At 40.3% G+C, this 25,779-nt stretch overlaps 2 protein-coding genes across 3 annotated transcripts in view; one reads left to right on the top strand and one right to left on the bottom strand.

The window, feature by feature from the left end:
- The window catches only part of LOC102779280 (interleukin-1 receptor accessory protein-like 1-B), a 331,658-nt gene that overhangs the window by 62,802 nt on the left and 243,077 nt on the right, over nucleotides 1–25,779 (bottom strand). The gene's annotated exons all lie outside the window — the stretch shown is intronic.
- On the top strand, nucleotides 10,456–16,466 carry LOC148096290 (uncharacterized). Its single transcript, XM_087836498.1, has 7 exons — nucleotides 10,456–10,690; nucleotides 11,167–11,229; nucleotides 11,512–11,548; nucleotides 13,334–14,300; nucleotides 14,617–14,784; nucleotides 15,103–15,198; nucleotides 15,678–16,466. The coding sequence occupies exons 4-5, from the start codon at nucleotides 13,335–13,337 to the stop codon at nucleotides 14,716–14,718; spliced, it is 1,068 nt and encodes a 355-aa protein (XP_087692624.1). The 5' UTR covers nucleotides 10,456–10,690; nucleotides 11,167–11,229; nucleotides 11,512–11,548; nucleotide 13,334; the 3' UTR covers nucleotides 14,719–14,784; nucleotides 15,103–15,198; nucleotides 15,678–16,466.

Raw genomic sequence — 25,779 nt, 5'->3', positions numbered from 1 at the left:
CTAAAGTCCCTGAGAGCCATTACACAGAAAACCGTCTGTCTGGCTTTCCATGGTCAAAGTAATGCCACGGAAAATGTAGCGTTAGAGGAAAGATAGAAAATCGCACAAAGGTGGTATACCTTTAGGTACAGAACTAATGAAGCGGGTAATGAATGAAGCCTCTTCCTAAAACATCAACTAGCACAGCTGGAGCATAATGGACTGCAACAACAAATGAGTCACTTATCAGCTAAGCCGCGTCTAACCCACCGGTGTTGTTGGCGTAAAATACCAGAAACTATTAATGTCCAACTCATTATCAAAGAAGACCAAAGTAACTCTTTGATTAATAGAGGCCTACAGGTTTACAGAGCTTTTCAGGATGCTGCAGTGATGTTCAATGAAAGAGTTGTGCCTCCTTACACTTCATTAAGATCTTATTACCCGCTTGGGTTAATATGTGTTCGCTGACGGTTGACTTCCTCCTCGGCAAGATTTAAGCAGATTTAATTCTTGAGATTTGATGACAATAATGACTGAATACTAATGACTGAATATTTATTTTACGTTTTATTTACATTTGGACGGGCGTGTAAGTGGCAAATTTACAGATGAACCAGAAGAAGCAGAAGCGGAGTTCTAGACTTATCCTAGGATGGTTGACTTTTGTTAAATCTTCATTCTGTATTTTTTAGACTGATTTCGATATTTGGTAAAAATACAAATACGATATATAGGCCGATATGTTTTTTCTCTCAGATTCATGAAACAAACACATCTACAATATTTATAATGTGTACTTTTTATGTGTCCCCTCACTGCCCAATCGGTTGTGATACATGGCGTCCCTCTCCTTCCTGAGCCTGGTCATGCTGGAGGTTTCTTCCTGTTAAAAGGGAGTTTTTCCTTCCCACTGTTGCCAAGTGCTTGCTCATAGGAGTCTGTCTGAATGTTGGGGTTTTCTCTGTACAATTGTAATGTCTTTACCTTACAATACAAAGCCACTGGAGGCAACCGTTAGTGTGATTTGGCACGATATAAAGAACATTTTATTATATATAATTTAGTACCAATGTAGTTTAAAAAATAATGTTTTAATGTCATGTGTATTGCTTGTTTTTCGCTTTGCCCATCTCTCTTCCAATCAGCTAGTTGCTGTTTGTGTCGACAAGTAAGCTGTAGAGTGCCCTCTGGTGGACAGACTCTGCAACACCAACATTTATAACATGGTTGAAGGGTGTTTCTAAGGTCTTTGCTTTTTGGCTGCTATACATGTCATTATCGATATATCAGCAAATAGCTAATAACAAATAATAAATCAGCCTCCACAACTCTAGATTCATTAAGATAATAGTTGGATGCATTCACAGATAGTGAGTACTGTGTTCTTCCTACTTCATTCAAGCAGCACTACTGGCCAAACCAAAGGGAGTACTTCCAGTTATAAGAACAGATTATGTGAATAAACAACTGCTTCTGACATGGTGAAAACATCCTCTAGATTATCACCAGTGTTGTTTTGTGAGACTTAAAAAGCCCCTGAAGGGCCACAGAAGACATCATATTATTCATTATTCTGTGTGTTCAGTGGACACTTTACTTTCCTAAGTAAAGCTTCTGCTTCCTAACAGCTGTCAACAACTGTCAAATTCAAGCTTGGAGTTCCCGACAGAAAGCATAGAAAGAGGAAAAAAGACACACAAAAACAAAAGAAATACAAGCCAATTCATCACGAGTGAAATGGAGTGGCAGGTGGCCGTCCCTACTGGCCCAGTACCACTGTCCTCTGGTGTCCCTCTGCCCTCCTCCCACCCCGATGTGGCTCACCAGTCTGTTCCCTTCCTAGCCCTTGTTACGCCCCATCAAGCCGGGGAGCCGCAGCCACGAGGCTAGGCCTCGAACACCCCTTCCTGAAGGATATGTGTGTGTGTATAGCTTTGGACCTTGAGGGCGTTTCTACCTCTATCAACACAAGCCCTGCTGAGGGTGACACCTGCAAATAACAGTTTAATAGCTGAGTAATGTCTCTGGCCTCCTCCCCAGCTGTGCCAGGGCAGCCTGGTGGGCCATGAGGCAATTGAAAAGCCTTTGCTCTCTTTAGTGTATACATGCAGACACACATGCGCACATAAACTGAATATATTTCTTGCGCCCGCACACACCTACAGTGAAGTGAGCTGATAAAACAGTCAAAAGGCTGTAAAACTGGGGCAGAAGTGCCAGCAGCCGGCCAGCGAACGGACCGCTACCTCATATATCTTCATACTCCACCTGCTCCTCATGCTAATGTTTTCCTTCTATTACAGGTATATATGTCTGCTGGGGGAATAGTGCTTCACAGGACAGTGCATTCTCAGACTGTGCAGCTTTATTGTGGCAGCAAACATTCATGTTTGTTTTTTTACCCCCCCAAAATTTAATCCATACATTTTGCAGAATAGGAATATTATAGAAAAATGCTTCTGCTTGCGGCGAGTATTGATTCTGCAATCTCATGAAATACTCCCGTTCATAGAGCCTATCAGTGAGAGGATCGAACAGCCCAACTTGACTGTACACAGATTCAAGAGATGCTGAAGAGCATAAATATTTAAAAGTGTAAAATAAAAGGTTTCATTTGGCAACAGTTCTGTAAGGTTTCTTCTTTGCGGGTACGTTGGCCGCGTCTCCGTCTCTAACCATCCCAATGAAACTAAATTCACAACCCCTCCCCCCCAAAAAAACTTTATATCTCATCTCTGTGCAAACAGAGTTTAAATTTCCCTTTGTGTCAGCAAGTGTGATTCTGCCGGAGAATTTTCCACCGTGTCCTGACAGACAGCAAAACTAAAAAGATATCTGGAACAGCAAACACTCTTTGTAAAAATGGGGCAGAAGTGAAGACGTTGCAGAGAACTTGCCAGGAGGCTGATTGCAAGTAATGAAAAACTAAACTGCAAGTCATGAGATATATAAAACACGCTTAATAACTGTAACACGAAGATGCAATTTTCATTTCTGCAGTGATAAATGATGTTAAAAAACAATACCCAGGTTTTCCTCTGCCACGTTTCCCTTTTGGGCTTCTGCCTTTAAATAGATATAATGCATTTGCCACCTCCTTACCAGTCAATCTCTTATGTAATATATATTTTATTTGATGGATTCAGTCTCTCTTCTCACATAAATAGATAATATGTGATTTCCCTTCCTTTTCCATTAACTCCAGTGATCCTAAGGTGAAAATTTCCACTTATTTTTAGACTCTGGTCTCATGAACTACGTAGAACTTTCAGCAGAAACCAAATCAAATAAAACTGCAGTGAAGGTGCGCCACTAACAGGAAGCTACCATCCCAAGCACATCATCAAAACATCTGCTTCCATCCAGTGGAGATGAAAATGAAGACAAATAAAGGAGAGACAGAGTCTTTATTTATAATTTGCGCATTAGTCTTTTTCTTTGTGAGGTCCTCGTGGCACAAGTGAAGATAAATGAAGCAATAAGATGCCGTTAAGTGCTGCACAATTTGCTATTGGTCACTGGATTTCACTTCATTTTCCCCAGTCAGGATAGCCTTATTATGAAGTACATGAAGCACAAATATGTCCACTGAATGGGTTACCAATGACGATCCATAAGAGTTTCCAAATGCCTGATTCTTTTGGGAGTCGGAGTGAAGACATTCCTTTATCTATTTTTTGAGTTCTTATGAAGTTAATGTCTAGAAGCAACCCAAACACAAGTCCCAACCCTGAGCCAATCAATGACTTTAGGGTAAGAACACCTGGGTGTACTGCAAAGTAAAATTGTAGGGTTAGAAAGCCATGTTGAGCACTTTATAGCAGGCTATACTCATTGGTTCAGTTTATGTGCTATGACCAGGGGACAAGTTGCTGCCCCAAGTCAAGGAGTAAATATCTCAGGATCTTGTCTATAAAGCTGGGCATACACTGCAATTTTTTCAGTCGCGTTATTCAGCTTCTGCTCAACGATTGAATCGCAGGGGTTAGAAATTTGTAAGTCACAGTGCATGTTCTCACACGGCCCGATGCCCTGATGCGACCTGAGTGCTCACACTGTGCGTCCATAACATGAAGCTTATAACACAAAATCTGTCTCTCGCTCTCCCTCTCTGTCTTTCACTCACACAGACACACACACCACTACCATCAACTTTGCTAAATTGCTAAATAAAAACATTGACCAGGCATGTGCATGCAAGTCTTTCCACGTTTTTGTGGTCGTGATAATTTTGTGAGGCCACATCGAAAAGGATGATCTTGCCAAAGTTCTACAAGTTGGGCCTCCGTCGCTTGTGTCCAGATCACACGCTGCACTGCCAGGTTACTCCAACCTTTTCACGCCAACTTCTGTGTTTGCACGTGCGCAGTGTGAGAGGCTGCGTTGATACCCTCATGAGGGGCGACAGGATTTCAGACAGGTTTGATTTTCTTGCGACTATACGATTGATGATCGGGAGCTGGTCGTGAGGTGTTAATCGCTTCTTGTTGCCCCATGTATACTACACGATGCACGACACACCATTAAGGAGAAACGGTTGCACAACTGAAAAATTATCTCAAAATGGGCCAAATATCGCACAGTGTATGCCCAGCTTAAGAGAGGGGAGATCAACAGATGCATTGGGGCTGAGGCTGCAATGATGAATTATGACGGTGCACCAGTCCATCATGGTGTAGAGAGAACTGGACAATCTACATTCCCATCATCTCCCTTTGTTCACAAGCTTTGGTTAGTGACTGAAAAACATACAAACATGGCAGAAAAAAGCAGCAGAAATGAGCCTTCGCTGAAGGGCAGCTGGCTTTTTGCTGCGAGAGGAATCTGACTAAGATGCCCCTGGGTTAGGTGTCCTGTGCATATCCTACCAGAAGGAGGCATTGGTGGTATAACCAGGACACGATGGGGACATTATATATACTACACTGGAAGCCGCTGGGGAGAGGGAGGTCTGAGTTTGTTTGCTTAGGTTGCTGCCCCCCATGACCTGGCTCCAGATAAGTGGAAGAAAATGGATGGATAGATGGATGATCAGTTCAAAATCAGCCGTAACCACACTGACACTAATTCCCCGACAACACTCCTTGACAATGCTAACTATGAGCTGCAGGAGCTGATAAATTCAGACCTGTTGAGCGACACATTAGTAAAGCCATCAAGCGAATCTGTGCAGAAAATCTGCTACTGATTTGCTGAAGTCTGTGTTATTCTGCTGGCATTGAAGCTAAAAGAAGAATATTAGAACATCACAGAGAATATTTTATCATGAAAACTATTTTCTCTTTGATTTGGCCAAAAACTAAAGTGCTTTCCACTCCTCTGTCATCATATCACAGTGTCAAAGCTGAATGCACTTCTCGAGTATTAAGTGGATCAAGTTTAAAGTTTACGTTTATGGAGCTGTCACTTATAAATATAAATGGCACCACTGAGAGTGCACTAACCATATTCCCTCACTGGGTTCGGAGCAATCTTAACAGCCCCGTTGCTGTTGCTATTTGTTGTTACATAAATATTTCTCATACTCTTCATATCTCCACGTGACCTGCTCCTCCTGATGGAAGGCGGCAGCGCTTGATTGGTTCATTTTATGTGGAAGGAGGGTGTGACAGTGCAAGTGAATAGTTTCTGACCACGGTTTTAGTTTTTGTTAGTTTTTGCCACCTAACTCAAAGACAGGCTGGGTTTGTCAAACTTTGCTTTGGTTAACAGCCTCCAAAGTTTTTTGCCAAAATTCAATCTTGGAACCATCAGTTATTGCCTGACAGTGAGAAGACTTCTCAAATTTGTTCTACCCTCGTAAACAGTGACACATGGAATAGGAAATGGATATCTGCTGGCTGTATCAGAAGCCTGAAAATATTGTCCAGCATCACAGAAGGCCAACTCATCAGACTAAAGCTGATGGGTTCCCAGTTTGAGATTGGCTTAATTGAATTGTTTGTGAGAAAATAGCCAAGAAAATAATTGATGTTGTAATTATATAAATGGATTCAACTTCACAGAATGCGATCCATTCATTGATCCATCCCCCCATTTTCTATCGTTTATCTTGAGCCAGGTGAAGAGGGCAGCAACTTAAGTATAGACTTCCAAGGGAACACAGAGATGTAATCTTTCCAGCATGTCCTGAGTTTGCTCCAAGGCATCATTCTGGTAGGACAGAAGGACACATCATCCGGGATCCATCCTAGTCAGGTACCTGAACCATTTCAACTGGCTCCTTTCAACGTTAGGGAGCAGCACCTCTACTCTGATCCCCTCTCGAATTACTGAATTCTTTACCTCACCTCTAAGGAGAGGCCAGCCACCCTTCAATGAAAGCTCATTTCCACTGTTTGCATCTGCAATCTCGCTCTTTCGGTCACTACGCCAGAACTTGTGACCGTAGGCGAGGGTGGGGACGTAAATCAACCGGTAAATCGACAGCTTCGCATTTAGTCTCAGCTCTCTCCACCACAACGTACCGGTGCAGTGTCCGCATCACTGCAGCCGCCGCCCCAATCCATCTGTCATTCTCCCTCTCTGTTCTCTCCCCTTGCAATGCCTACTTTCATATTACACTGAGTGTCTATCATTTGAGTGTGACGAATGACCCTTGAACTCTCCTGTGTCCTGCCCGTCCATGCCGCGCATATCGATCTATCAGAACTGACCCTGACTTGTGTTACCGTATGCGGGATAATGGGCTCTCTGGCATTTGCCTGAGTAATCTGTGCCTTTCCAAACAGCCGAACAAACTTCCACATATGTGAAAGAATCCTGGGTTCACCCATCGTTTGCTTAGCACACAAAGGAAAATCTGTCTACCAGCCTAATTATTACTGACAGATGGATGGCAGGGTCACAGCAGATGCACCCACTTAGTACTAAAAACACCGCTGCACCACTTGATCTTGATGTTCTTGTAATGCTAAATCCCTTAGAGAGATGAAATGAGACTGACAGCACTGAATAATATGGCTGAAGGGAGAGGGGAGCAGATAACATTCTGACCGTGCAGACTAATTAGTGAGGAGAGAATGAGTAAACCGTAAACCGAAGACGAGGAACGAAATAGATTTGATAGCTAATCACAAAATTGTGTGATTCCCAGCAAGCGATAATTACCCTCCGCAATTCTGCCAATCCACATGCTCCTTCTGAAGATCACGGTGAAAGAAAAGATGAAGCAGAAGCAGTCAGAGCTCTCCTTTTACATCTCTGACTGTCAGTGAAAGTCGAGTGGCATTCATCCTCCCCTCTACTTTCACTGGCCTGGTCAGTAAATCACCGTGTCTTTCTTTTTTTTGTTGCCTTCCCTGTCTTCTGCTGAGGTCAGCTACAGGCGGGTTCAGACATAAGAAGGAGGCATCCATCACTTTTTTATACGTCCAAAGCTTCTGCCGCTTAATGTAGCCTGAGAAGGAGCAAAAGACAATGCAATCAGCCAGAACAGATTCAATCCTGCCACATTCCCGTGATTCGGCTATTTTGGGACTGAAAAGCGCAGAGTTGCAAAAAGGGTTGTTTTTTTTCGAGGGTGGGTGTGGGGATTGATGCAAAGAGGATTGGCATTAGGTGTACGCTGCATGAGTTAATACATTTGGGGTAGATGCAGGTTAAGTTGAACACATTTGTTGAGATACACATGATTTCCCGGGAGGCAGCTCTATAAAGGAGAGTGTGATTGGACAACATACGAGGCTGATGTGAGCTCTCATCACGTCAGGTTAAAGAATTCCCGTCGCATCAATCCAGAAGTGAACTAAGATGAATTTGGAAGCTTTTCTCTGCCTCTAGAGATAAATAAGACATTAACTGAGAATTAATGTCCACCTCGCTATCCATTTCTTCTTCCTTCATTGTCAAACCAATGACGTCAGTGTAAACTGATTATGCCTACTGGAGACAGTAGTGGATAGCCGTCACACGCCCGAGCTGGAAAGAGGCTATTAAACCTCGGTTTGGCTACCAGAAAAACGAGAGATAATCTACTGTTTCACCCTTTTAAAGCCCCTTAAATCCTCAACTGGTTGTTTGCTACCTGACCTCCATTTGGTTGTCCAACACCAGGTTGTGGGGAGCAGTTTCAGGCTGATCCCTCAGATAAGGACAAGATTTGAGAGGATAAACTGGTCCAGGATCTGCTGAAACAAGGCACGCGAGCCAACCCCTCCTCCAAACACTTCCTACAATACCTGGCTATAAAGTTGTTGCCAAGGTATTACCCGGGCTATAAAAGGTTGTTGCCAAGGCAACCTTGCACAGTTTGACTGATGCTTTCCATAAGCCTTGCTATCATCGCCAACGTGAACCACTCCTCAGCTTTAGAGAAAAATGTCCTTCAGGTTTTTTCTTTTAGAATTTAAATATATGTAAGTATAATGTGAATTTGAAATTAATAACTGTACAGCTGCCTTAATTTAAAAGCAAATAAGTTCCTATAAACACGACTGTCATATCACTGAAATTAAAAAAAAAAAATTACAATGTCAAAGATGGAGACTGTACGAAAATAAGACATGCAATGCTTATAATGATATAGTTCCATCTTTACTTTGGATACTTGATTTAGCAGAATTTCAGAAGATTGTTAACATGTTTATTGTAAATAATAATATAGAATTACAAACTAATTTTTCCACCCAAAAAGCTAAAACTGCGTTTTTCAGGACGAAACACACACTAGTCTGCACTAACATTCTGCTTTTTAACCTCAAGAACTTCCACAAAGTATTTTTTAATGTGTTTACATTCATTTACTCATTCAGACACACACCAGTGGGGTCAGAGCTGCCTGCCTCCCATCCAGAGACAACTTAGGGTTCAAGTGTCTTGTCCAAAAACCACTCGGGCATTTCAAACAACTCAAAAGCTTGACCGAACAAGACACAGGCACTCCCCAGGTCAGTCCCCCACATGAGTGAAAAGTGGTGATAAGGGGCAGGACCGTGTTAGAATGTTGGAAATTTCTACTTCATCCAATCCAATCCAATTTTATTTATAGAGCACTTTAAAATACCCAGCACAGGAACAAAGTGCTGTACAGAAAATAAGTTAAAACAATAGAATAACAGAAAACAGCAAAATAAATAAATAAAACACATAAAACATACAATTAAAACAGCCCTATATTAAAACAAAAACAAGATAAAACAGCATCGAATCACCTAAAAACAACTAAAATAAAAATAAAAACCAACATCTCACGTGGTGTCAAAGGCCAGGGTAAAGAGGTGGGTTTTCAAGAGTGACTTAAAAACAGATAAAGAACTCATCATTCATCAGTAAATAAATGTGCCAGATCAATGCTTTGCAATTATAATAGATGGACTTAACTACTGTGATGTCACCCAATAGTCTCATTTTGAAGCCTCAAGATGAGCACCTTGGTTGCAACAAGATGTGATGTGATAAGGAGAGGCTGGTCAGTACAGAGCTCTTTGGCTAATGACTTGTGATTGATAGTCACTAGCCAAATGTGTGTCTGGTTTGATAACGCAGTATCATAGCCTTTAAACTCAGCAGATAAGTGTTTACAGAGGTCAAGACTGAAAGACGTTTTCCTACAGAGTTCAATAGTTGCTGCAAACCACTTTTCACTTCTTGTGGCGTTCTTGGTGCTTGCTAAAGATCCATCCTGCCAAATATAAATGAGTGCAGACAGAAATAAGAATCATCTTTCGATTATAGTTGCCTTACTGATATGATAACCACACAATTACTGCATTACCCCCCCCAAAAAAACAAAAAACAAAAAACAAAAAAAACCCACACTGCAGTTCTTCCCAGTTAATATAGACACCAGGTGGTTTGTAGTGGTGGTTGAGGTGTGGTGTGATCTGACACCGTGTCATGGCTGTATGAATCATTTTTTGTTAGTCAGCAATGGTTAGTAAGCAGCATTTTATAAAGTGTTATCCAAGAATAACCTTTCCCGCTGCTCCTCTCGCTGAATCACCATAATTTTACCAAGTCAAGGAGCATTCGATTTTACATCTAGAGCACAAGGATCCAAGCTCATGCATTGAACATCTTATAAGGAAAACTTCATGCTCTCGCTCTCATCTTATAGACCAAACAAAGTTAGGCTCCTTGCAGTTGTTTGTACCAAGCTGCAACGACATATTAAGATTCAAATCATGTCTGCCTCCCATCTTGATAAATGGAAAGAGTCTGCAAAAACTTCCCTAAATGGCCCTCTGGCATGGCTGGGGAATAAATTGAGCTAATCAAGGGTGGCCTCACAATCACTGCATCCACGAAGTAATCAAAGAGTTGAAAAGGAAACACACTGTGCATGTAGATGCAGCAGTGTGTGCGGATGTGTGTCAGCGGCAGTTTCAAGATAACTCCTCTAAAAGCCACTTCGGGGCACTGCGTCCATAATTGGTGCTTTTCCTCCACACTGTAAACCCCAACAGTATACCTGACTTATAAAGTTTGTGGATACAACAATTGAAATTCGTCACAAAGTTGAAACAACTTAAAACTTTTCTGTTCTGTTAACGATTCAAACAGTTATAATTGTACATGGCTTAGAAGTTAAGAGTAAATACTGCTTTTTTAATTATGATTTTTGAGTAAATGTTTTTTTTTTCGAGCTCCGCATGTGTACGTCATGACGTCATGACGTTTTCTCTCTAACCTGAACGACGTTGACAGAAAATTCTGTTCAATATGGCTGCCCTTCTCGAGCGACTGGAGAGCACATTTGGAGAAACTTGTAAGTAAAACGGAACCTTCGTTATGTTTATTTTTTCTGTAAAAAAGCAAGTATATTAATATGTTGAAGCCAATAACTTGTTTTCGAATGCACTTTTGTGTTAAACAGCACAGACCCAGGTAGTGAATAGTTGTTCGCGGTTGTTCGCGCTCTTTTTCAAACCGATGATGTCGTCATTTTTACAGTTTTAACCGATTAAAACACAGTTTTAATAAGAATTGCACATAAAGAAAGTGTCTTAGTGATATTTTAACGACCCATTGCCAACGCAAGAAAGTTGGCGTTTTTACAACAGCAGCCTCATTGTTCGGCAGGTTTTTTTTTTCTTCTCATTAGCATCATTCAAAAGTGACTTAGCTAGCAGTGGCAACTTCTATCTTAAACAATTAAAAGTAATACCCAGATTGAAATATAGCAAGGTGTTGTATATTTAGTGTGCTGATAAGGTTTTCAGTATTTTTATTTTTTATTCCAAGGCTGAAGACCGAAGAAAAAAACTTAAGACTGCAAGTAATTTCAGGTGGAGACAGTAAACACAGGTGAGTTGAAAGATCTATTGAAGAGTCCTTTCTTCATGGCCATTAAAACATTTGTAGGTTAAAAGACCTGTTTTTTTTTTTTCTTTTTAATCATGCCCCTGCTTTGTCACACTGAATCATGTTGAAAATATATATTTTCATGGCTCCCCCCATTACCATTACCTTGTACTTCTTTCAACCGGTCTATTTTATTTTGTGACATTAACATCTTAAATGTACCCCGCCAGTATAATTTTTAATAGCTGTGTTATTATTTATAATGCATCTTTTTATCATGTGCAGATCTACCAAGGGTCGGTGGCACAGTTCAACCTTTGTGGTAAGTTATAACACTTCATATTTAGTCACATAAGTAAGTTGTTTCATCAGTTGTTGCGTTCTTATAAAATAATTTTGTATAATTGTACAAAATTACTGAGGATACATCCAATGTGTAAATCCCAATCAACAATTTTACTGTGATATTTGCTCATGTTTAGAGAATCTCCATTATATTGGTTACTGAGTTTCCATTTTTTTGTAGGGCCAAATTTGTATTAAAAATTTATATTTTCATGTGATGTGAAAATACTCAATCATTTTTAATTTTTAAAAGAAACCATTCATTAAGTCCCTTAAAGTGCAGATTTCAGTAGTTGCTGAAACGCATATAAAATGTCCCCCAAAAACCGTCTTCATACGTTGATTGGGGTATTTCAAAATTAAAAATGTTTAGAAACCCAAATTTTGACTGAAAGTTTCATAATCTGGACGTGTGATGTAACTGAAGGGAGTTGTATGTTATGCGCTGTTGGCAGTAGGTGGTGTTCGTGAGCGTTAGTGTGTTTACTATGATTATATTGCATTTATTTTTCTTAAAAATACAAAATTATTGTGTTTGTGGAAGCTGTACAAACACCAGCCTGTGTGTCAGGACTAGGGCTGGGTATCGTCACTGATTTCGTGAATCGATTCAATTCCGATTCACAAGGTCCCGAATCGATTCGATTTAATTCGATTCGATTCAATTCGATTTGAATCTGGGAAATTTTGACAGTCAGAAATATTATAATTCAGAACAGTATATTTACATATTTTTGTATCTATAAAAAGGAAGCTGACACACGCAAGACTTTATCAAAGGTGTGAGCATCACAGCAGATGCTTTTGTGTTAAAGTAGCTGAGGATAAAACACAGAAAAACATGAAGGCGATTTTCCTGGCCTGGGATTTTATAAAAATATTCTGCAGTACATCAAAAACGAAAGAAAACCATTAATCAACATATGAACATTACCTCTGATGTTAAAGCGGTTTTATTAGAGACACGGCTAAGCGTTTTGCATAATTTTAAAAAGTTTAAATTTGTTCAGTATTGAACGGCAGAAATTAGGTTTTCTTTTCGGAAGTATATAAAACAAAGAAAAAAAACGTTGGCCGACAGCGCTGTAAACAATGGTAGACTTGTGCGTAACAAGCAAGCGAATAATGCAGAAAACAGATTTTTAGACGGGAAACTGTTCTTGAAGTACAGGGAGAGAGAGAGAGCTGTGCATCGTGGTCGAAGCAAAACAGTAAAAGTAAGAGTGAATACATGACGGTGTTAATGTGAAGCGTAGTTTGGATCTTCTTTTGCTGCTGGTTCGGTCAATATTGTTTGGAGAGACATCAAACTAACAGCTTTAGAATCAGCTCATAAAGGGCGTGAACACAAAGCGCGGACCCGCCGACAGATCAGAATCAGCGAGCTGTCGGCTTTCAGCCCCGACTGTGAGAAAGGCGACATCTAACTGATTCTGATCCGCGGGTTGCGCTGTGTGTTTAAGTCTTTGTGCAGAATTGGTGTTCCTGCTCTCATTTACTGTCTTAGCTGTTTGGTGGTTGTTGAAATTTTGTGAGATTTCACCAGAGATTCTGGCATTTCCGGCAAAATAAATTTATATTAAAAAATCGATTCAGGATTTTAATGAATCGATTTTACGTTATCCAAGCCAGAATCGATTTTAATCGATGAATCGATTATAAAAACCCACCCCTAATAATAAGGTTAATGGTATGATGTACAGTGCTTATGAGACGATTCATTTTTTTTAAAAATCATCTCCATTCCTTGTTTTATTCATAGGATGATGGCAGTATCCCAAAAGTTCCTGCTGAGAGTTCACCTCACCACAGATGTTGTTGTGAAGGTTTCTCTAACTAAGCGGCCTGAGTCGGTGGAAGAACTAATCACCATACTCCGTGAGAAGCTCAACCCTAGGCTGGACTTTGAGTTTACCTTACAATACAAAGACCCCGACTTTGATGGGCAACTTACCTGCCTACTGGATATTCAAGAGTTGCCGGAGAAGGGCACACTAAAAGTAGTGAGATCTGAAAGTGATGTCAGTTCTTGTGCAAGTTCTGATACAGACATCCTTCCTCATGTGCCTTTAGCTCAGCGTCTGAAGTGTTGGCCTGACACTTTCCCAGTACCTACCTTTTCTTACGAAGTTGAACATGTACTTGAGGAGGGAAATAGAGCCTTTGAGATGTCTGGAAAACATCTGAAGTTGACTCGAGCCCAAAAGCACAACATCTTGGAGACCATGGCTTCAGCGATGCACACCTTCAAAGCCTATCCGAGTGATGGAGATGTCGGTTTGGCAGCAGAAGCTCTTGTTACCACTCATCCATGTCTTAAAGAGCCTGGAAGTAGGAATGGAAGTTATGGTTGGAAGACCAGTTTAAAATTCAAGATGGGAAAGTATCGCACCAAGCTAGCCAGATCTGGATGTGTGGAGGTGTCTGTCAACGCTGGCAGGAGGAGTGTTAACAACCCTGAAGGAGAGCACCCCCACTCAAACATAAAAAGAGCCAGTAGAGCTGAGGTGAACTACCTCCCAAACTTTCCAAGAGGAGAAGATCAGGTCAGTTTGGAGGATATGAGAGTCCAGATAAAAAATGAGGTTGAGAAGACTGAGCCCAACAAAATAATGATTGAAAAACTGATGCAGACTACCTTTCCACTTCGTCGCCATGAAATTGTTCAAGACAACCCAATGGTAAAGAACTTCTTAGAGAAATGGCCTGCTCTGCTATTTGACTCTCAGGTATCTGTGCTTTGATTTTTTTTTTCTTCTTCAGTTTAACATGAAACAATGCAAGTTCAGCAGATCTCTTCAGATTCAGATAATAAATAAATAACAAATAAATAAATAATAGATAACAAACAAAAATATATTTCAGCTTTGTGATACACTTGTGCTTGTGGTTCGGGTCCAATTTAAAAAAAAAAACAAAAAACTTAATAGGACATCTATAAAACAAGGTTAGACAGAAGTTGGGCAATTCCTCTTTAATGATAAGATGTAAATTTGGTCAGTAATTTGGCTTCATGTTGATGTTTTTGTTCCTGTTTTATTTTAGATTTGTGCGGAGTTCCACCGAGTCACAAACATCAACCTGCGGAACCAGTTCTACGCTGAACTTGACAGACACACACCACGACTCATGGCTCTATACAGATAGAAGGCTGCACGGACTGGCAAGATATCGGAGGCTCTGCGAACCATCCTGAATCATTATGATCTTCAGGTGAATATTGATAATGATAAAATTAACACAAATTAAACGTTTCACTGATAAAAACTCAATTTTTTCCTTGCTTTGAACATCTGTGTTCTATACAGATTACAGCTCTGATCTGTTATTATTTTAAAATACTGTGTAGGATTTTTGTCAAATGAGTAAGATACAGACTCTTTGTCATAAGAGACAGAAAGGTTGTCTTAAAAGAAATGTCTCCAAAATTATGTAGAGTCACATGCCATGCAGTTTCATAAACATGTATTCTCCCCAAAGAATGACACCTGAAAACTTTGTGTTCAATGAACTTTTCTTTTCCCTTTTTAGGAGGCGCCTGATGTCAACGTGAAACGCACTGCAGTGCTTCGTGCCCTTCCTGTATACCTGCGGGAGGAGGACCCAGAATTCTTTAAGACATGTAATGTAAGTGTATTTTTGCATCACTTAAATTCTGCCAGTGAGATAAAACACCATGTTTTTTTTTAAAATACAATTTAATACCCTAGCAGCTACCAAATTGTACAAGCAAAATACCCTCTCTTTAGAAAACCCTCACACACACACACAGAGTCAGGAGCAGGGCACAGGCGTATCACAGCACTTCGGCTACGCTGCAGGTGGCCCCAAAAACAAGGCTGAAGTCAAGATTTAGTTTCTTTTTGAGATAAAGTCATAAAATAAAAAATTACTTCTTTTTTTTTTTTTTTTTTAGAAAAATAACAAACATACTAATTATGTAATGACAGAAGCTAACGCGTTAATGTACATTTTTCAAAAAAGTAGAGTACCCTAACCCGTTACAAAGTAACCCACTACACTGCTGAATTTTTTGCTAGATTACAGGTCTTGCTTGTCACATTCTCTCAAACCAACCTTACTTATTGATACTGTGTCTATTCCAGGCGGACACATTGGATGAGTCGACCCTCATTGACACTCCAGTTGCCCTTCTCACAGTGGTTACCAACGGCACTTCCCAGACCAGTTCTGTCCATTTTACTTCCTCAAGCATGGCCGTTGTGGTGAAAGGCGACTTGGTGATGCGTGATATTCCCAGATTTGCAGATGCATTTGCCTTATTGTTTGGCTTGATCTATGCTCTGCATTTAGACTACCCCAGGAAGCTGGTTCACACATTTACCTTTGTCCAAAAAATCTTCATGGGGCTTGATGACGGCAAACCCCTGAAACCCTGCCTACATGCTCTTAAAAATGATTTGTTGCTGAAAGAGTAGTTTTGGAAGGAATATAAGGCAATGTTTGTTAGGACATGCACTCTGTTACTGAGCACTTTGTTTGAAGCACTTTATTTAAAGCACTTTAAGTTTACTACAGGCTTTGGGTGGATTTAACTCCATCAGTTTACCTAATTTTCCTATACTTGCCTGCCTGTTCTTGTTATTTGTAAGATGATCATCTTTATTTGTATCCATTTTTAAAAATTGTTTTTTATTTCTTTTTCAAACAAAAGTGATTAGTATTTGAATTTTTATTTTGAATTTTTGTGTATTTTGAGAAAGATGCTATTAGGACTGATGTTGTCCTTTGTGATTTTACAAAAAGATGTTCTACACCGAATTTATAATGCTCACTTTATGGTGCCCATGTCCATGTTAATGGTTTTATAAAAACATTTGTGATGTTTTTACATTTCCATAAAAAAATGTTAAATAAACAAAATGTAAAGTAAATGAATTTCTCAAATTTTTTTTACTAGTCTAAACTCAAACATTTAAAAATAAATATCTTTTAATTAATAATCATATAATTTGCGTTTAGGTTGTAATATAATTGCATTGTGTTGGATCAAAATAGTAAACTACAAAAAACACAAAAATATTAAAATTAAAGTATATAGTTTTTAAGTAAAGCTCAATTAATAAAATAAAAATATAATTAAAAAATTTTTAAGTTAACAATAAATACAAATTTTGAGTACCCCCATACTTAGAAGAGATGAGTTTGTGTACTTAAAACTTTTGAGGTAATCAGTTTCCACAAATGTTTTAAGTTCAGTGAACTGATTCGGGTTTACAGTGCATTCATTGTACGTGTGCATTGTCACGGCGCACGTAAAAGCCTTTCTGTCACAGCCACATGGAAGCAGTAAGCACACCGCCAAGTGTCTACATTAATAACCACCTCATTCGGTTGACAGGCCGCTCAGGGCGACCCCGGAGAAATGTAGATGTACGCACCCTCGGAGAAGACGCATGGTAAACTAAATGTTGACACTCAATAAAAATGAGCTCCTCCACTCAAATGGCTTCTTTATGTCAGGATTCAAACCTCAGTGGATACAAACAAATGACTGAGAGGGGATGACTTTGCAAAGTCATAGTTAGCTTAACCCTCCTCCTCGATCCCCATATGATTTATTCTGTTCAAAATAAAACAAGGCCAAATAACATCTATTCCTCTGGGTCTGATGACCGCGGAATAAATCCTGGGATTTGGGAAAAACAGCGCACCTGGTTTCCTTGCTAATGGGCACCCTCGCACTGCCTCCAAAACGTGTTTCCTGCGGCCAATTTAGTCACTGGCAAGGATATTCTCAGAGGTGGTAATCGTAGCAAACAAACAGTGAGAGTGTGTGTGTGTTTCTCTGACCGTTTCCCCCTGTGGAGATGAAGCTGAAGCATGATGGATAACCACTCTGCCAAGCCGCTGTTCTTTTCTGCAAGCCTGGGTCTGGTCCCTGGAGTTTGGCCACATAAAACTAGGTTGGGAAGGCAAATTCTACACAAATTCAACTTGCTCATTTCATACATTTTCTCACAGGTATGAATGGCGCTTTAGTTCTGAAGACAGATGTTCTGCCTGCCTACAGTTGGCTTTATCTGCAGGGGCAGGCTTACTTTTAACAAGGCTTGTGATGGTGTTTAAATGCTATTTTTACCACGGTATCTACTGAAAACATACATTTAGACAATAAAACGCACCAGGAGCAACAGTGCTGATTATGGATGCAAAACAAAGATTTTGCTCTGTTAACGTTCTTGACTGTTTAGAATATTTTTAAGCCTCTATTTTTTATTTTTTGGTAATTATACTCCACACTGATGTTGCTTAAAACATTTAACTGAGCAAAAGTGGAAAATAATATAATTAAAATATTTCTTTTCAAAATGCAACATGAGCTCACCTTATGGCTCAGTCACACTGAGTCACATTCAGTGCTTTTTTTTTCTTCCTGCGGCAGCAAGTACTTGCAACCACATGTTGAGTGTGAACCATCGACCTCTTAATGACCACTTTGATGGCAAGGCGATTGCAGAGGTTGCAAGGTGGGAGGCAACCAGACTCTGAGTGACTGCAACCACTCTCAGACAGATTAGCAAAGGTTCACAAATAATTTCTGTCTAATTTCATAAACCTAGAAAGACTATTGCAAAAACATGTTGCACATCATCAGAGTCAGTCCTCACCAATATGGGCATCTGCAACACAGGGGAATCAACTCACCTGGTTGCATTCTGGTTATATTCCATATTCCAGAGTGTCCATGTCAGTTTGCAGTTAAATTGCTCTCCTGCAGCAACTATATCACTGTTTTGGGAGAAAGTGCCTACTTTTGCTTTCAAATCTATGAAATTTATAGCTGGACTCTAAATGCAAATAATTAACGTGAATTTCTGTGCATCTGGACAGATTTGCAATATTCACTTATTCACAGAGTTTACAGTTAACTGTTTTATTATCACAGACAAATGCAAACTTGACACCATTCAGGTAGACAGATAACAGACTGACTCATTACTGTTTTATGACCATCCTGATGCACCGAAGTACCTTGGAAGACAGCAACTGCAAGTGTTTGCAGACCAGAACCAAAGAAGAACAAGATCAAAACTTCATTCCACACGGTCGCAGTAATTTCGGCCCTGTTGCAGTTTCCAATTTTTTTCCCCTGGTGACTATGGCATTACACAATAAAATGAAGCTGTATGTTCCGGGCGAACCCGAGCTTCTGGAGAAAGGTTTTATGGTTAGACGAGACAAAGATTGAGGACATAATGACAGTGTACCAGCTGTCAAGCATGGTGGTGGAAGCATCATGCACTGTGGCTGTTGTGTGGCCTGTGGTACTGATACACTGCACACATTGGATGGAATAGTAAAGGAGGACTACTTTCAAATTCCTCAACTTGATTTGAAATCACCAGCCGACTGAAACTTGGACACAATTGGATCAGTGCCCAGCAGGACAAGGATCACAAGCATACATCAAAACTGGCTTTAGAATGGATAAAGCAGCCTAACATTAAGCTTCTGGAATAGCCTACTGAAAGCCAAGACCTTAAAACTTATTGAAATTTGTGGACTACACTTAAAAACTTGATTTGTGTCAGAAAACCAATCAATTTGAAGGAAATCCAATTCTGCAAGAAAAGTGATCAAACCAACAGACGTTTGCTGTTGGTTACCAAAAGTGTCTGATTGAGGTGCAATTAAGGTGCAACCTGCTAAGGGGCACTTACCCAAATATTACTGGGGGGTATATGTATAAATGTTCGAGCCTGTAGGTATACTTTGACTCTTTGCACATCGTCATTTTTAAAGATATATTAAACATTCAAAGATATTTCTAAAGATATATACTGTGCATCCTCCACTCTGGAAAAAGGACAGTTCAAAGAAATCATCAAAACAACTAAACAGTGAATAAAATTATTTGCCCTTGGTGTTACAGAAAGTGATGTTATCAATATACATGTTTTTGCAGTAAAAATGCAAAGAGAGGTAGCTTATACTTAAATCACAGATAGTTACTATCGGAGGGAACAGGAAAGAACTTTTAATCCAAGCCGTCTCTTCATAAGCATTCAGCGCTTGTGGTGCTTTCAGGGGCCAGCTTGGGTCCAGCATTGTAATTTTGTGCACACGCTCCAAAACATTCCAGTGCCCTTTACTTTACACCATCAAGCATCAACTAAATATGTAAGTCACCTTCTCAACCGTCATCAAAAAACAATCAGTTCCACTAAACCAACAGGCAGTGCTCAGCTGCCGCATAATGAAAATGTGACTTTGAAGTCCGATACAGGAAAAGTCACAGAAATCTGGACCAAATCATATTGTCTATAAGGAAAGGACAAATGCAAATCGCAAATTTGAAATGGAAAGTATGTTTCACCTACAACCCTCCGCCGACTCAGAGTTTCAATCCCTGAACAAAAGCAAATGTTTAACAGCTTTCTCCTAACCGTTCTTCATCAAATACTTTCAATGTCTCGGCAGGGGACCTTGAGCCTTGTGATTCTGTGCCACCGAAGGGCCCAGATGGATCAAGCTGACATCCTGTGAAACACAAGGACACAAGTCTCTGCAGGTAGCACAAACTCCCCCGTCTTTCTTCTCTCTCATGCTACCCACAGTGGTCTAAGTGCTCTGTCAGTCTGTTGAAAGTGCATGCTGGTGTAATAGCTTGATGATGGGAACATTACTAAGGGGACAGCGAGAGGCTTTTTCAAAAGGCAATGGGCCATAATCCCTCTGTTTGTAACAACAAGAGGGTATATCAAGACTATGTTGGACCTTAAACAACTCTCACGTCCCCTCCCTCTCTCAGTGAAGTACACTTGTAAGAGGCTTGCCGAATGGAGGGAAGTGAACCGAGAGGAATAGACTTGCATTTGGAAAGGGAATTACACAGATATCCTCTCGGATATCCACTGTTCAGAGGGCAACCAAATCTATGTCGGGATTAAACGCGATGTACCTTTACAAATCTCTTTAAATGTGCAAGTCCTCCAGATACACTTTTTTAAGATAGATGCAGCTGATTAATTTGGAAGGCGTTCACTCTGGATATAACACTATTATGTTTTCAGACTGAAGAGCAATCATCTATGGAACAAAGATTCTTTTATTTTTTGCTTAGGCCTGAAAAACAGATGTAGTCTTTGATTTACAATGAACAAACAAGACACCGATCAGCACTGCGCGCACAGAGAAACTGCACACACCTACAACCCACAGACCGCATTCGATTGTTCGCGTCCCCCGCCTCTCCTCCCCTCTTTTGCTTCATCCTTCCTTCACTGACACTCGGTGCATCTTATCTGTGTCGACCCATGCCTCCCTCGCTCACACACCGCTGCCTCTCCTGTTAAGAGGCGGGCCGCTGCGAGTGAGCAGGCCCTTCCTCTGCGCGGCGCTGATAGAGCCTTAATCTGAAGACTGATGCTCAGGAAGAAGCTGATTAAAGGGGAACGATGAGAAAGAGGCAGGGGCTTATCACGCCGAGTGAAAGCATCTCAACTCTCCGGGCTAATTGGCCGGGGAGCGAGTGGCCAGCTGCTGGGCAGAGATTGGGTCACCTGATGGCTTTTCTTTCACACTGTCACCAGGTGTACTTTTACGCACCCTCTCCCACGAGTTTACTCTCAGTTAATGAACTCGACCTTGTGATCCGCCGAGTTCTCTTAAAGCCATCCCACTCAGACCCACGTGAATAGCCCCAGAAGCTTTATGTAATTTTTTTCTTTTTCTAAACCCGCCTCAGAAGGTGGGGTAGCAGTCTCAGAGCTACAACGTTAGGTGAAAGGATTAATCAAGCTTAACAATAGGGGCTGATGAATCACTCATGGGATCTTTGATACAAATGCCTTGTTTACACAGGAACACTTCCTCGTGACACCCCCTTGATACTTGTGCAAAACTGCTGAGATAATTTCCCTGTAAAACGTGTCCAAACCTTCAGGCCTTATGACGATGCGGGGTTTGGACCAGAACTAGGGCAAGAAATTAATTACTTTTTCTTTTGGTTTCCTCAAAGCTGAGCTATGCGAAGCAAGAAGGCTACGGAGGAGAAAAAACGCATAATCAACTCGGCAGAGAAATAATGATTCATCTACACAAAAATACAACATTAAAAAGACAAGGATGTCAGAATGCTTCTTTTCCGGTATGCCTGTCATGTAGGCCTCAGAGGAGATGCTGCTTTTGTTCAAAAATCCCGTTTAAATAACATACCTGCCTTGACTAATTTGTTATATTAATTGGTACTTATGGTAATTGGACCCTCCTTTGTACTTAATCTATGTAGATTTCACCAAGATACCAGAGAGAACATTTCTTACAATTTCTTCAACCGCTTGTATGTTACACAGTTAGTCTCTGGCAGCTCGTGCATAATTAGGCCTTAAGAGATGTGCATTGGACATAAAAGGAAATAGCTTACAGCTCAAATGACATGAGGAGCTCTGTTCTACATGCTACCAGTACAAGATGTCTGTTGGACGAATCGCAGTCCCTTGTCACTGCCTTCTCCCATCCCCTCCATCCCTACCCTTCCAAACTGCTTGCATTAGCATAAAACTCTTGTCAGAAAGCGTGGGGGACTCAGCAGAAGTAAGACTGGAGGAAGAGACAGCGAAACACCCCCGCCCCTCCCAAAAGGAAAAAAAAAAGTGAAAAGGAAAGAATGCTAGACTAGCATCAGGTCTAGAGAGGAAAAACTCATTTCCACAACCCAGATCTGCACCACAAGCAGAACGGATTCGGAGCCCCTTAAAAGTGCCAAGTTCAAGCCCATTTCAATATTCGCTCTTCAGCAAATCTAATACCTGTGACATTAAAATAAAGCTGCTTTCGCTGGATTTGCGCTCAAGCTTCCCAGATAAGATCAACAGGGCAAGGCAACACTTGAATACTGACAAAGAAAAATTGCCTGTGAGTGCACTTCAAATCCACATGAAAGTGAGACTAGACACCTGGTCCCCTCGAACACACAATTTTGGGCATAAAATCCATGTAAACGTCTTGAATAGAAGGACTGATTACTAGGATTTTGTGCTATGAGAGGTAAAATAAAACACTCGCTAGCTTTCCCACAAAACAATGAGGCACAGGAGTATGAGCACAAATGCACAAGTTGACTAACGCAAGAATCATGACTCATCACACAACCGATCCTCCGGGGTACAAAGCCTCACATATTGCATCCAGTAACGGTTAGATCACTCTGTGTCATGCTCAGTGAGAGACTTTTTAATAATCCGGTGTGTGAATGTTTTACATGATAGCTGCTGAGTTTGAGTATTTTCCTAGTTATTCTGATGACATATTTTAAAGTGAAGCCCAACAATTCCCTGGTCGCAGTTGAAAAGTGCAAATCAGCAGGAAATCCGGAAGAAGATATCAAAGATGTAACTGTCAGATTTCTCCGATTTAACAAGCACGCTGTGGCATGTGTCTTCTCGCTAAACCCGAGTGATATCTGGTGAATAAAAATAATGAAAGACACAGGGAAGCCCATAGAGGTTTATGTGTCCGTTTTGTATGCACTGAAACACTCGGTGCTCACGTGGAGCCGCATCCCACTGCTTCCACACCACACGGAGAACAGTTTATTTTTACTCACTGTGGCTGCCTGCAAAGCTTCTTTTATGGGGTAGGTAATTGAGTTCATAAAGAGAAATGCATCTGAAAAATAGAACAACATTTCAGTTGATTACCTGCCATGTATTATCCACAAATTCACACACAAGCATCTGTGTTATTTACCCAGAAGTCTGTTGGACGTCTGGGTAAATAACACAGAAGTGTCCTGGTGCAGTTGAACTTCCATCCATGCCTCCATTGCAGCTATCAAAGGGTCAAGAGTCAGGTTACACTATGGATGGGTTTCCTGGTTGATGGGTTCAAACATATTAATTCATAAACCTGGGTTAATTGGAGAATAATAGTACCTTATTCATTTAAAGCCCTGAGGCTCTAGCTGAAGTGGTGAGAGACACTGGTTAAATATTTCTTTAAACTTGAGATTTCCTGAGGCATACTTAAGCACTATATCAGGAGGGTCATGATGTCTGCCAACACATGTAAAAGATTTCCGTTGGATACAACCTTCATTTTTTTAAAATGTCACCCTTATCAAGCTTTCAGTAACGGAAAAGGCCCCCCGATACCAAAGAAGATATAAAATTACTTTGTTTGTTAGATTTAGCTACAATGGAGCAGACAATGCTATAGGGTATGTATGCATTCTCTACCCTTATATTAAATGAACAACAGAGAGCTGAGCGACAACTGATTCAACCATAAACCCTTTAAAAAAGACAAATCTAATAACAACTGTTTTGTGGACTACTATTTTCATGTCTTGAGTTCTCCATTTTGGCCATTTTCGTCTTAGTTTTTCAGCTAACACTCACACTGGCTAGTTAGCCTGACTAGCATCTGTGATTCATTGCGATGTTAAGGAAAATGCTTCTTTTGACTTGCAAAAATGGGAATTAAAACAAAATTTTCAACAAAAATTAGAACAGCCAAGATCTTACAGTGTCTTTTAGTGCAAATGAACAACAGACTATATAAAAAGATGGACATAGCCACTGTGACGCCACCAACTTGTTTTGCCCCACTTCTGTAGTGTTATGTGCTAATGCTAGCAAAACAAATTAGCAAGACAAGCTCATTTGCTCACGTATGCTAATTTGTGCCATACGAAATGCAAGATTTCACTCACCAAAATAAAAGCCTTTAACCTAAAAGCAATCTATGTTGTGTTCCAGACAATTGCCTTATAATGCCATAGCATAATATAGTATTTACACTACACAACAAATAAAAAGCTCTGGTTGGATGAGGTCAAGGCTCAGCCCACCAGTCCCAAGTAGTTGCCATGAACTTAGAAGAGACATGCGAGTCATGCATATTGATTTGTTTTTAAAGAACACTTCAGGTGGCCATTGAAGAAACGTTTGGTTACAAAGATAACCTGGGTTCACTGAAAATCAAGCGGTCTTCACTCTTCAGGCCATGAAGTTGTGACCTGGTTTCATATATTAAGCAGGTAAAAGACATCACAAAAAAACCATTATTGATAGAAGGATTTATCTGTAATTGTATGTACTGAATGCAGCAATGATGGAGCTCTTTTTAATCGACTGAACAGCGGCACCTGCAGGCTTATGCCTGTAACTGTTTATGCTAGAGATGGCACGATACCACTTTTTTATGTCCGATACCGATATCATAAATTTGGATATCTGCCGATACCAATATGAATCCGATATAGTGTGTTTTTTAATCAATAAAACTGTTTTTTTAATATCTTGCTGCATTTTGTATAAGTTCATACTCAAGTTTAAATAAACAACAACACTAAAGCTATTCTGTTATACCTGTATGTAAAAAATACACTGCACCCAAAATATTTCATAGTTCAGCAATACTGATCAATCTAATAAACTTAAACCTACTCCATCCTTCCTATTCTGGTATTTTAAAGAGTACTTAGCAGAAATATTAAGCAACCTAACTAATAGGGTTGCAAACTCCCAGCAAAAAAAAAAAAAAAAAAAGGGAACCACCCCCTACCCTCCACCTCATGATGCTTAATCGATGTAATCAACTTTAATTTGATGCAGTGTGGAAAAAAAATGCACAGAAATAAATTATTTTTCAAGAATAATTAAATAGATTCAACATCTTTCTTCAACAGAACTGCAGACTGCACAGATGGTACCTTCCCAAAGGAAAAAGTACTATAGCTTACTAGGGTATATTAGACTTAACAGTTACTATATACAGTAATGGACTTCTATATATTTTACATCAGATTAAAACTTTGGGTGTAAGATTCAGATAATTATTTATTAAAAGCTACACATTTTAAATGAGAATAAGAAAGAAAAGTATGTCTTTGTGCCCCCTTTTCCCCGTTCATGCCCTATCGGCCCCCCTGGCTAAACTTTGCTAGATCCGCCCCTGCACAGTTACAGCCGGCAGCTGCGTAGAAAAAGATCCTGGTCTAGAAAGTAATATTAAATAAATTCTAACAACAGCTTATCAAGGTTAAACGTGCTGCTGTTGTTCAGCCGCTGGTTTCCTCTTTCTGGTGCAAAGTGGCCCAAAAACAAACAAGAGAGACGGACTCGCGACAGAAAAGACGATCAGCTGATCATTAAGCAGTTTCACGATTGAAGTAGCAACAGGAGAGGGAAGGAGAGAGAAGAGGCAGTTGCTCCATATATCGGTTGTTAAGCTTAAGTG

The sequence above is a fragment of the Neolamprologus brichardi genome, chromosome 23 (genome assembly GCF_056152115.1).
Source record: "Neolamprologus brichardi isolate AB-2024 chromosome 23, ASM5615211v1, whole genome shotgun sequence".
Lineage (NCBI taxonomy): Eukaryota > Metazoa > Chordata > Actinopteri > Cichliformes > Cichlidae > Neolamprologus > Neolamprologus brichardi.
Note: the sequence above shows the minus strand (reverse complement) of the source record. Positions and strands in the feature narration are given on the sequence as shown.